This window comes from Populus alba, chromosome 17 (genome assembly GCF_005239225.2).
Source record: "Populus alba chromosome 17, ASM523922v2, whole genome shotgun sequence".
Taxonomy (NCBI): Eukaryota; Viridiplantae; Streptophyta; class Magnoliopsida; order Malpighiales; family Salicaceae; genus Populus; species Populus alba.
The window spans coordinates 17,166,163-17,176,850 of NC_133300.1; the positions used below are offsets into that span (position 1 = coordinate 17,166,163).

The 10,688-nt window shown below is 37.1% G+C and overlaps 2 protein-coding genes across 3 annotated transcripts; one reads left to right on the forward strand and one right to left on the reverse strand.

Moving 5' to 3' along the window:
• Window positions 1-513: 513 nt before the first annotated feature.
• LOC118029723 (plastidic glucose transporter 4) lies at window positions 514-7,620 on the forward strand. Of its 2 annotated transcripts, none has more exons than XM_035033639.2 (14): window positions 514-817; window positions 1,023-1,297; window positions 1,372-1,522; window positions 1,611-1,678; window positions 1,929-2,061; window positions 2,151-2,250; window positions 2,339-2,451; window positions 4,382-4,475; window positions 4,607-4,760; window positions 5,281-5,427; window positions 5,517-5,590; window positions 6,373-6,461; window positions 6,646-6,760; window positions 7,178-7,620. In XM_035033639.2, exons 2-14 carry the CDS (start codon window positions 1,027-1,029, stop codon window positions 7,358-7,360), a joined length of 1,692 nt encoding a protein of 563 aa, XP_034889530.1. In that variant the 5' UTR covers window positions 514-817; window positions 1,023-1,026; the 3' UTR covers window positions 7,361-7,620. The 2 variants fall into 2 exon arrangements, with proteins under 2 accessions (XP_034889530.1, XP_034889529.1); XM_035033638.2 differs by having other exon boundaries at window positions 516-868.
• Window positions 7,621-8,152: 532 nt separating this feature from the next.
• Window positions 8,153-10,424, reverse strand: LOC118029722 (uncharacterized). Its single transcript, XM_035033637.2, has 4 exons — window positions 10,194-10,424; window positions 9,170-9,224; window positions 8,909-9,083; window positions 8,153-8,429 (listed from the first exon to the last, which is right to left on the reverse strand). The coding sequence occupies exons 1-4, from the start codon at window positions 10,311-10,313 to the stop codon at window positions 8,387-8,389; spliced, it is 393 nt and encodes a 130-aa protein (XP_034889528.1). The 5' UTR covers window positions 10,314-10,424; the 3' UTR covers window positions 8,153-8,386.
• Window positions 10,425-10,688: the final 264 nt, after the last annotated feature.

The following is a 10,688-nucleotide window of genomic DNA, read 5'->3' on the forward strand; positions in this document are numbered from 1 at the left end:
ATATTAGAATTAAATATGGTATGTAATAAAATAAAAAAATAATGAAATAAAAAAACTCAACTTAAAACTACATGATTATTGTAAAAAAAAAAAAAACAATATAAAATGATAAATATGCCCCTAAAATCAGGCCTCCGATTGTTTTTACTTAAAAATCAATAGAATAATTACAACGCGCATGGAAAAAGAAAATCTCTCAAAAGCTCTTAGGCAAAAGTTAATTTTTATATTGCTTTCCAGGATAAGGACAAGTAAGTAATTTAACACCTAACTCAAAAGAATTCTAGAATGAAAAATGTAACAGTAAAATTCTTGCCCTTTCATTGGCTTTTTCCCACACCAATCAGGTTCTGCTAATATATTTATTTTTCCAGCTGGACAACTGAGACAATGTCCACCCCACAACCGAATCTTGGTGTCCTTACATGACGTGGCACAGAAACTGCCAAATGACCAGAGGGAACAGAAAACTGACCGTCGTCACATGCGGATCCATCCTCCTGCCACCACTCCAGCGCAGATCTCCTCCTCCTCCGCATTTTATCCGCTGTAGGACACTGCTACTATTGTAAAAAAAAAAATTAATTAATTATTTGATTATTTAAATACCAACGAAATTAATTATTCATGGAGGAAATGATTACGAAAGGACAGAGAGTTGAAATCTCCACCGCCTCTGTTCATTCTCTTGTTTTGTCTGGTAAGCTCTCAGTAAGCAGACAGCAACTGTTTCCCAGTCTCCACTCTCAACGGAATTCCCAAAGCCTCCCTCTCTGATCCAAACATATTACGCTAGAAAAAATAAAAGCAACTTCAGGTGTGTTCACTCATCAGTGGTCCTATCATCCCTTTCTCTCTGAGTCACTCGGTAATGCAACCTCCGCCATGACTACTTCGATTCGATCATTTCATTTTTTACGCCTTAAATGTTTCTCTCTGCATTGGCTTTAGCTTTTTCTCTGCTCTCTTTAATTTGAGTGTTTTTATTTATTTATTGACTTTTGTGTGATTGAATCTTGAAGTAAAATGCAAGCAGTAGTAATGTATGGGGGAGGCGGAGGAGTCAAAGGCAGCATTAACACCAAAAGCCTAGCAGTAGGCTTTGGAGCTCTAAAAAGTCAAAAGCAGCACTACACCTCCTCCCTTGATTTCAGCAATAGAAACTCTCAACTATCTTCGTCTTCTTCTTCTTCTTTTGGATTGCGTCTCAATTCACTCTCCTCCTCCTCCATGGCAACCGAACTCACTCGCTCCTCTCTCTTCCACTCCCGCCCTGTCCTCAAAGCTCTCGCTTCCGGTCTGTACGTTTTGCTTGTTTTTTATTTTATTTGTGAAGTTACGTTTTTTATTTGGATTTATTTTTTTTTTTAGATGGAGGAGATGTGGAAGAAGTTAGGCCAATAAAATCTGAGGATGATGTTACTTACGCTGTGCCTGTGCCGCAGCAGCAAGGAAAAGCTTCGGTTTTGCCGTTTGTTGGAGTTGCTTGTTTAGGAGCTATTTTGTTTGGTTATCATTTAGGGTAATTAATTAATTAATTTGCATTTTCCATGATTATTAGTCACATTTTCAATTGTTTTTATTGGTTTTGGATGATGATGTTGATTCAGGGTGGTGAATGGTGCTCTGGAGTATCTTGCTAAGGATCTTGGCATTGTTGAAAATACTGTCTTACAAGGCAAGGAACTGCTGTTTGTTTATTCATTCATAAATGGGATTTTGTTTGTTGTTTCTTTAAGAGCTCCGTGCTTTGCTGGTAGATTGCTTGAGTTTAATTCAAGGAAACAGAGAATGCCATTTGCCAAACTAGTAAAACAGAGATGTTTTGGTTTGTTAGACATGGCTGCGGTTCTTTGTCTGTTTTTTTGTTTATTTAACTGGCCGTTACCGGGTTGCTTATAATTCTTGGCATTCTAATGATTGAGAAGGATGGATTGTCAGCACGCTGCTTGCTGGTGCTACTGTTGGTTCATTTACTGGAGGAGCATTGGCTGATAAGTTTGGGAGAACAAGGACTTTTCAGCTGGATGCAATTCCGCTAACAATTGGTGCTGTGCTCTGGTTTGCTCTTTATCTTTTACATTTTGGGCTACTGATTTTCAATACTATTGCAAAAGCTATGTTTCATGTGGTCCTATAAAATTTTTCAGTGCCACGGCCCAGAGTGTACAGACTATGATAATTGGGCGTCTACTTGCTGGTATAGGAATTGGTATTTCTTCTGCTATCGTGCCACTTTACATATCTGAGGTTGTAACTTATTTCATTTTCATAAGGTCACTGTTAGTGTTTGTAGTTTGTCAAGAGCTAATCTAGTAGTACTTATTGTTTCGGTCAGATCTCGCCAACTGAAATCCGTGGTGCGCTGGGGTCTGTAAACCAACTTTTTATATGCATTGGGATTCTTTTGGCATTGGTAGCGGGATTGCCATTGGCAGGAAATCCTATATGGTATGTTTTATTTGCGTTCTTTAGTGGTTGCATATTCGATTTTGCTATGTTTAATCAACCTGAAGAAAGAAATAAGCATTTTTAGTAAGCCATAGGTTTATATACCTCACCATATAAACAACAAAGCTCTTGGCATTCCTGCTTCAAGAATGATTTCTTCCTTGTGCACAAGAAAGTTTTTGGATTGTATGAGTAGAAGCTATTGATGATAGACTTCAAAGATGGAGCAATGGAATTTTAGCTGCTTAGATATGTCATACTGGTGCTAAATTGAAGCAGCAAATAATTATCTACTGTGTTTTTTGGTTTCTTTGTTTAGAGGTGCTCATTGATTGTCTAATTTTTAGGAGTTCTTATACTTGTGGTTGCCAAGTGGAATATGATTTAGATAAGGAAAGGAGAGATAATGAATCAATTTTGAATTTGACCTTTCAAATTCTCAGATTAGCATGACATTTTATCCTTGCTTCTCTTCATTATCTAAATGTCTCAAAAGGCAAGTTGTTGATACGTTTAAAAACTGATTGATCTTCTGAATCTTAACCAAATCCAAGTGCCAGCAAGAAGATGGGTTTCAACATGCTTTGAAAACTGGAGAACAGAACTAGTATACGAGGTTGTGTAAAATTAATGAGGTCAGCCCTCATGTCAGACAAAATTTTAATGTGATTGTTGGCATAAGCTCTTCTGGAATACAACAAGGCAAAATGACAAGGTTGTGTATAATCTTTTGATTTATGTTATGAAGAGTTGAAATATAATGAACCTTCTAGCCAGTTCAGGCGGGCAGGGATGGCAAGGTCCTGGAAAGTGTTATTACTAATGCTGTACATATGAAACGAGCGATGGAAGAATGTTAAGTTCATGAGCTTTCCATCCATGACTTCATTTCTTAAGCCTTTCTTTTTCCCTTTTAGCTCCTTTCTTGATTTTTTTTTTTCTCATCGGTGCTGTTTTAGATAGTTGTTCAGTGAGTTGAGGTTGGAATATCCTTTGTGCCCCCCCTTGTATTTGTTATTAATATCTTTTTATAAAACTTTGATCTAGGTGAACAAGATTAGGTAACTGCATCAATTGTTGGAGATAAACTAATCGCATTTTGTCTGAGTGTGCCTTTTAAGTAATACCAATTTGTTTACTTTTTGTCATTGGGTGAAATTAATTGAAATGGAAAGGAATAGATGTTGCAAAAAGATGTGGTATTGGGGGCATTTTCCCTAATGAAGATAACCTAAACTGAGCATGTCTTTTCTAGGAGTAGAGAATAAACACTAAAGAGTTCAAGACATGCATTCAGCAACAACATAATACCCTCATGATTGGCACTGAAAATTCTTTGATCTTGGAAATTTAACTTTGTGAAGATTTAAAGTGAACTCATTCAAAGGTTATGATACCTCCTAGTTTCAGAGTACAATGCCATCTTAGTTAACTTTAACTAACTCTTCTAGCAATGCCCAATTGCATGCACATTGAGTTCTTTGCTCAGATTCTTTCTAGGTGCGTATTGTGTGTGCACAGGTTTGGATGAAACCTTAATAGAAAGAGTCTTAAACCTGGCTTTAGTTTTGTGTAGCATTGAAGAATATAACAAAAGGAATTGAAATTAATGCTCCTGTGTCACTGACTTAATGACAAAAAATGTAACTATAAGCTGTTGTCTTGTTAGCATTCCAGATAGAAGTTCAGATCATCCATTCAATATGTGTTTGGAAAAATTGAAGTTGTCATGTCAAAAGAACGCGTGTTTTATGCACAATTTATCAATAAGACTAAAATGAGTGGCACCAAGTTGAAGTTTTGATGCTGATTATTTCTTGAATGGCTATTAAAGTGCTCTTTACTAGAAATCGTCTTTCATTAACAGCCTTTTCTTTCATCTAATTAATGACTATCTATTTACTTGAGTCTATTTATATGCCTCCTTCAGGTGGAGGACAATGTTTGGCATTTCAGCTGTTCCTGCTGTTCTATTGGCACTGGGAATGGCATTTTCTCCAGAAAGTCCTCGGTGGCTTTTTCAGGTTTTGTTGTAGTATTTAATTTCATGTCAATGAGCCTTTGTATATTTGATAAGAGTTTGGATTTAATTGCACACGTTTTTATCTAAACTAATAATTCATTTAGAGGTCATTGAAACTTCTTTATCTTAAAGCAAGGAAAATTTTCTGAAGCTGAAAAATCCATAAAGACGCTTTATGGAAAAGAAAGAGTTGCTGATGCCATGACCGATTTAAATGTGGCTAGTCAAGGTTCTGCTGAGCAAGAAGCTGGATGGTTCGACCTATTTAGCAGCCGCTATTGGAAAGGTACTCATAAGTCTCGGGTTCAAACAAAAAAAGTAGATCTTGGGCTATTGGACTTCTAAACAATAATCTGGATCAAATGATAAAATCTTTGTCGGATTTGAAGCATTATTTGCCACTTGAAAAGATTTCTAATGTTCCTAAATTTTCTGAACATACTCATGACTGCACCTCTGTGTTTTAGTTAGTTGTTGATGCCTCCATTAAATCCACTACTTCAGGCTTGACTGCATAAAGGTTTGATGGACTCTGAAAATCAAAGATTGTACTTCCCCGCAACCCTCCAAGCCAATATTGCCAAAACAATGAATGGGGATAAAATTTCACGGTTTTCACCCTGCATATCTGTATTAAAAGCATGTTTAGTGATTCTGGCTATTTGGAAAATAATGTTTTCACAAGTAAAATAATGTCCAAAGTAATCTTGTATAGCTTACTGTCGCTGCAACTTGTTATTATATTACTTGTACAACTAGTAAGTTTGATTTGTCAGGGTAAATGAGTTATTTTTATTTTTATGCAGTTGTGAGCGTCGGTGTAGCACTTTTCTTTTTCCAACAAATGGCTGGGATAAATGCTGTGGTGTATTATTCAACTGCTGTGTTCCGCAGTGCTGGCATTGAATCAGATGTTGCTGCCAGTGCTCTTGTTGGGGCATCAAACGTCTTTGGTAAAAAATTTGTTATCTTTCCCCATGAAATTAGGTGCATGTATAACTTTGCAATTTGCAAATGTTTTAACTTGAATGGCTTTTTCCAGGTACAACTATTGCATCTTCCTTAATGGACAGGCAAGGAAGGAAGAGTCTTCTGATCACTAGCTTTTTTGGAATGGTAGGTTATTTGGTAGTTTCAAACCATTCACTCTTCTTAATCAAATAAACATAATTTTCTGTCGCATTTTTATGATCATTAAGAACAGAGCTGACACCCTTTTTAACTACCTTCTGCATCTGATTTCGGTTACACATTATCCTTCTCTCTCTCTCAGCCCACACTGATGAACTTGATTTTCTATAATCAAGTACTTCTACTAAGAATTGTTATAAAACTGACTTTCAATCCTATTGGTCCAATACCTAGTCGGGAATTATTGAGTTAAGAGAACACAGAAAAAGTAAAAGAAACAGTGGCCAATCTACATTAAGAAGTTATCTTGACAAGGGTTTAGTGGTCTGGTCTGTTCATACTAGTCGCCTTTATATGCTGAAAGTAAGATGTGCATTAGTGGTTTCCAATCATAAAGTCTTATTTTGTGATCTGAATGGATTCTTGAGTCATGGACTCTCCTTTCTTCTGTCTTTGGTGACTGATAGATGGCATTATAAAACATATTGATGAGCTGATGGTTGCTTAGGCATTATCGATGTACAATTTTAGATAATATTAGTATTTCTAGTCTGTCTACCTTTTCTTCTTCCAGCACACATGGCATAGAATTTGGTTACATAATTTCAACCCTCTATAACTAGAAGCCCTCCACATGTCCAAGTTCCAAGTACATCTTTTGTGCATCTTTCTTTACCAACATTTGTATTCCCAGGGAAAAATGTTTCGAATGTGTAGGATAATATTGTATCTAATACACTTCCATTTCTGTGTCTTTGGTTATGAAGGCTGCCTCAATGCTGCTGCTTTCCTTGTCCTTCACTTGGAAGGCCCTAGCACCATATTCTGGAACCCTTGCTGTTCTAGGGACAGTTTGGTAAGTCAATTATTTTGTGAGATCAGTCAAGCTCATTTCTTTCCTCTTGTTTATGAGTGTCTGGGGAGAAGGGGGTGGAGAGGGGTTAAAATGAGATTTAATTGAGCTTCTCCTTTTTCTGGTGTGTTATTTTTGTCCACTTGGACGTTGAAATCTAAATGTGACTTCTCATCTCTTAATACAGCTATGTGTTGTCTTTTTCACTTGGTGCTGGTCCTGTGCCTGCTCTTCTTCTCCCAGAGATATTTGCCTCCAGAATTAGAGCAAAAGCAGTCGCTTTATCCTTGGGCATGCACTGGGTAAGTCATGAAGAAGAACATTTGTAAACTATGGTTTTCCAACTGCAGAGAATTAGCACTGTGCTAGTGTGGAATGATTTGCAATTTTGCCTCTAGTTACCACCTTCAAAAACTGCTATGCAAAAAGAGCAAAGCACAACCCGAACATATAGATAAGCAATTGGCTGGAATTAAGATTCATTTCTGTAGGGGAGCCCATGGTTGATTTAGGGATAATACCAACAGAATGCCTCTGTTCTGTGGAGTTTTCTGGGCATATTTGTAGTCATGTATTTGTGTGTATTCTTTACTTGTCTTCGAGTGGGTACATGCCAATGGAACTTATGTTTAATCTACTTGATTTCTTTTTGGTTTTTTGAGAATGTTTGATTGGTTGACATTACATGCTAATAATGACTTGCTTTGCTGTGGTAACAGGCTGCAAATTTTGTCATCGGCCTGTATTTCTTGAGCTTTGTGAACAAGTTTGGGATCAGCTCTGTATATTTAGGATTTTCAGGCATCTGTCTTCTTGGCGTCCTGTACATAGCAGCTAATGTTGTGGAAACGAAGGGACGTTCATTAGAAGAAATAGAACGAGCTCTTGACCCTGCAATTTAACCGGAATACATGTCGAAAGTGCACTTGGTAATAATGTCACCCTGGCTCATCGACATGGCGCCTTTTACCCCTGGAGGGTTCATCATTTTGCAGGAACTGTCACTGGGTTTGCTATAGCCCGATGTGTTCAAAGTTAAGTCGCTGCTGTAACCAGCTTAGTGAACTGGCTTTTTTTTGTATGTAATATCAGAACTGCGGCACCAATAATCAGTTGTTTCATCAAAGCTGAATGTCAACTATTACAAATAAATTCTTTTCCATATGATTCTTGGATGAAACTTTACATAGCCGCCCCGCAGACTGATTAGCACATTGTCGAGTTAAGCTTCCAAGCCTTGGTAAATGATGCATATACCTATACTTAAGAAATTAAACAGCTAACATAATCTGAAAGGTACAGGTAGCAGAACTTGGCTTGTTATGTTGCTTTATCGTCCATATCATTAGAGAGACTGACAATATAGCATTTAGAGAGGCATTCGCCAAGGGAACACGAAAACTGAAAATAAAAAAATGATACAGGAGAGGCGGCTTGTAGTCGCATCACAACAATGTCACAGTTGTATTCCTGAATGCTGTTTAACCTACCATTTTCTGAAAGGCAATAAACTTTCATAATCATGCTTATGTAGCTTGGCTAATCAAGATTAAATGGAAAAATTATCTTTAACATTTTATATTTTGATTGAAATTGTATTTGCTCTCGGTATTTTGGTTGTTTAACCCCTCAAGCCGGGTATTATAACTATGGCCAAAAATAATTGCTATGGATGATGCTGCTCGTGTAGATCATTTACATTCAAACTAAACATTTTCTATTCCATCTTTTCCAAGTCACCTAGTCGTTATTTGCCAGACCTTCTAAATACATTCCTCGTTACATCATTAAGAGCTTGTGTACGATGATGCTTGTCGAAAAATGTAAATGAAATCCAATATAGAAACGGAACTTCAGGCGCCTTTTGCAAATATTTTGAGAGGCGAACTTCAGATCGAGTGCGCTGCGTCTCAAACAACCAGTGACGTCTACATATTGGCTTTTCTCTCCCATCTTTCCTTTGTATCAAGCCTGCAAACAAAGTAACACATAGGACACCATTAAGAACAGGATACAAGGTGGGGGGAAGAAACACGGCAACGCTAAGCCACCCACATTGATTTCGATGACATTATTGCTACATATATTGTGTTAAGAATTAAAAAGAATCAGAACATTGATGTGAAAAAAAAAGGTCACATCAGAACAGGTGTGACATCCATGTTTTAATGCAGTCACATTAACTGATGTATGTATAGGCATGCATACTCTCTCTCACACTTGTAATATAGCCTCATTATTGCATAATTCACCATTTAGCGCTCTACAAGTGGGTTCTGTTTCATACCAAGGAGTTATTGTGGACGTCAAATTAGAATAGCTAGAGACCTTTGAAATAAAACACCCGTGAAACATCTCATTTTTCATGTGTGAGCTGCTACATTTACCCACTTGAACGTGTCGTACAAGCATAGTTAAGAATTACACCCAGGACTAATAGCAGAACATACCCCCAGTGTAATTTCTGGCGTTTCTTTTCTGAATGATGTGCTGACACATTGTCTTGTGGAGCAGAGAAATTGGCATTGTCATCAAGGGGTTTCAAATCAGGAACACCTGAGTCTTCAATGTTTGTGGCCGTATCTTTGCTTTTGAGGTCTTTTCCATGAGATTTCCCAGTACCATCTGAAATCCATAAAAGGTTATTAGATAAGAACAGCGTAAAAATTCTGTATGAAAAACTTCGTAGTAGGTAATATGAAAAATGATACCTTTCGATTTCTTATGAATCTTTGATTTTAATTGTAAACGCCTTTTGTGCAGCTCCTATATCACAGAAGTCAAGATTTCAGGTGTCAAAAGGATTTGGAAAGAGTTGATTTCAACTAAGCATTCTCTTTTGAGTTTCAAGGACGTTAACTTGATGGTCTTAGTCAAGGCTCTAGCATTCTCAACCTGTAGTTTCTCACTTCATGCTATTCCTTTGATTTTAGGATATCCAAAAGGGAATCCTAGACTAACAAAGCCCAAAAGAGCACTCTCTTTTCCACAGTGTGTACTCCACACATAACCAAAACTCCATCATGAGATTCCATCAAGAAAAAGGGTTCGCCTTTAATAATGGATAATAAATAAGAAACCAAATGCAGGCCATAGTCAGCGAGTGAATGCATGTCTTTCACAACAATCCCTTCAGCTATGCCCTTGCATTTTTTACTAGATAAGTCCACCACTTCATGGGAAAACAACTCATAACTGCATGCTAGTCGAACAAGAAGCCGATGCAAAATCCTACATCATGATGGTAGCTTAGAAATGCATGTTACATATATCGAAAAGCTCATGACTTGGAAAAATCGCTTCAAGCAAACAAAAATAACCGATTCGAAATATGGATTCACAAATTGACAATGTCTTACTCCCAATTTGTAATATCTCCTAGAAAAAAACTGTTTAGGAACTCACAAAATGCACTAAAAAATCCATGACATTGAACTTCTTTAAGAACCCAGAAATTCTATACGTTACATCACACACCCCCAATCTGAAACACACAAATCTCAAAACTTTGCTACATTAAAGCATTCTAATAAGAAACCAATCACAACCCAATCAACTTTCACTTCCACACACCTTATTCGACCATCTTTACACAAAAGAGAAATCATCCACTCAGAAAAATACATTATAGATCAGAGATTTAGTCCTTAAACAATCAAAAGATTTCAAATTGGCACATGGATATCGTTACATACAGGTATCTATAATAAAAGGAGAGATAACGATCATACATACTTGTAGCTTGGAAAGCTGGTCTTGAGTGACACGTTTGGGCTTGAAATTCGGCTGCAAAGATGGGTTCGATGCTATAGCTTCTTCTCTTTTCTCGTCTTCTTCCTCTCCTTTCTGAAGCATTGTCACCTATCCTTCCCCTCCTCTCTTGTGGAGGTGTCTTCTGGCGTTCTTCCCTGTAAGTTCAAAGAGTTAAACGGTGCGTTTCAAAAAGCCTTTTCTTTTGGATAGGCCAAAACGGTGAGAAAACATGCGTTTTTAGCTCTTTAGCTAATATGATACGCCTTACAAAGAATGAAGCCTTCCAATTTGTTGTTGTTTTAATATTTCTCAGTCAATGGCAACTAAACGTTTTACTTTAATTGAAAACCCGCCTTTTGCTTCAAGCTGAGAAGAAGAAGAATTTGATTATGAACGAAGAGACAAAACACAGCATGAAGGAACAATTTAATGATAAAAATGATAATGTTTGGTTTGTTTTTTCATTTTAAATATGTA

Coding starts and splice junctions, on each gene's coding strand:
- LOC118029723 (XM_035033639.2), top strand. CDS start 1,027: ATGCAAGCAGTAGTAATGTATGGGGGAGGCGGAGGAGTCAAAGGCAGC. Junction 1,679..1,928: donor TGAAAATACTGTCTTACAAG/GCAAGGAACTGC, acceptor ATGATTGAGAAG/GATGGATTGTCAGCACGCTG. Junction 5,428..5,516: donor TGGGGCATCAAACGTCTTTG/GTAAAAAATTTG, acceptor GGCTTTTTCCAG/GTACAACTATTGCATCTTCC.
- LOC118029722 (XM_035033637.2), bottom strand. CDS start 10,313: ATGCTTCAGAAAGGAGAGGAAGAAGACGAGAAAAGAGAAGAAGCTATA. Junction 9,225..10,193: donor ACCAGCTTTCCAAGCTACAA/GTATGTATGATC, acceptor TCTGTGATATAG/GAGCTGCACAAAAGGCGTTT. Junction 8,430..8,908: donor CGCCAGAAATTACACTGGGG/GTATGTTCTGCT, acceptor CTTTGTTTGCAG/GCTTGATACAAAGGAAAGAT.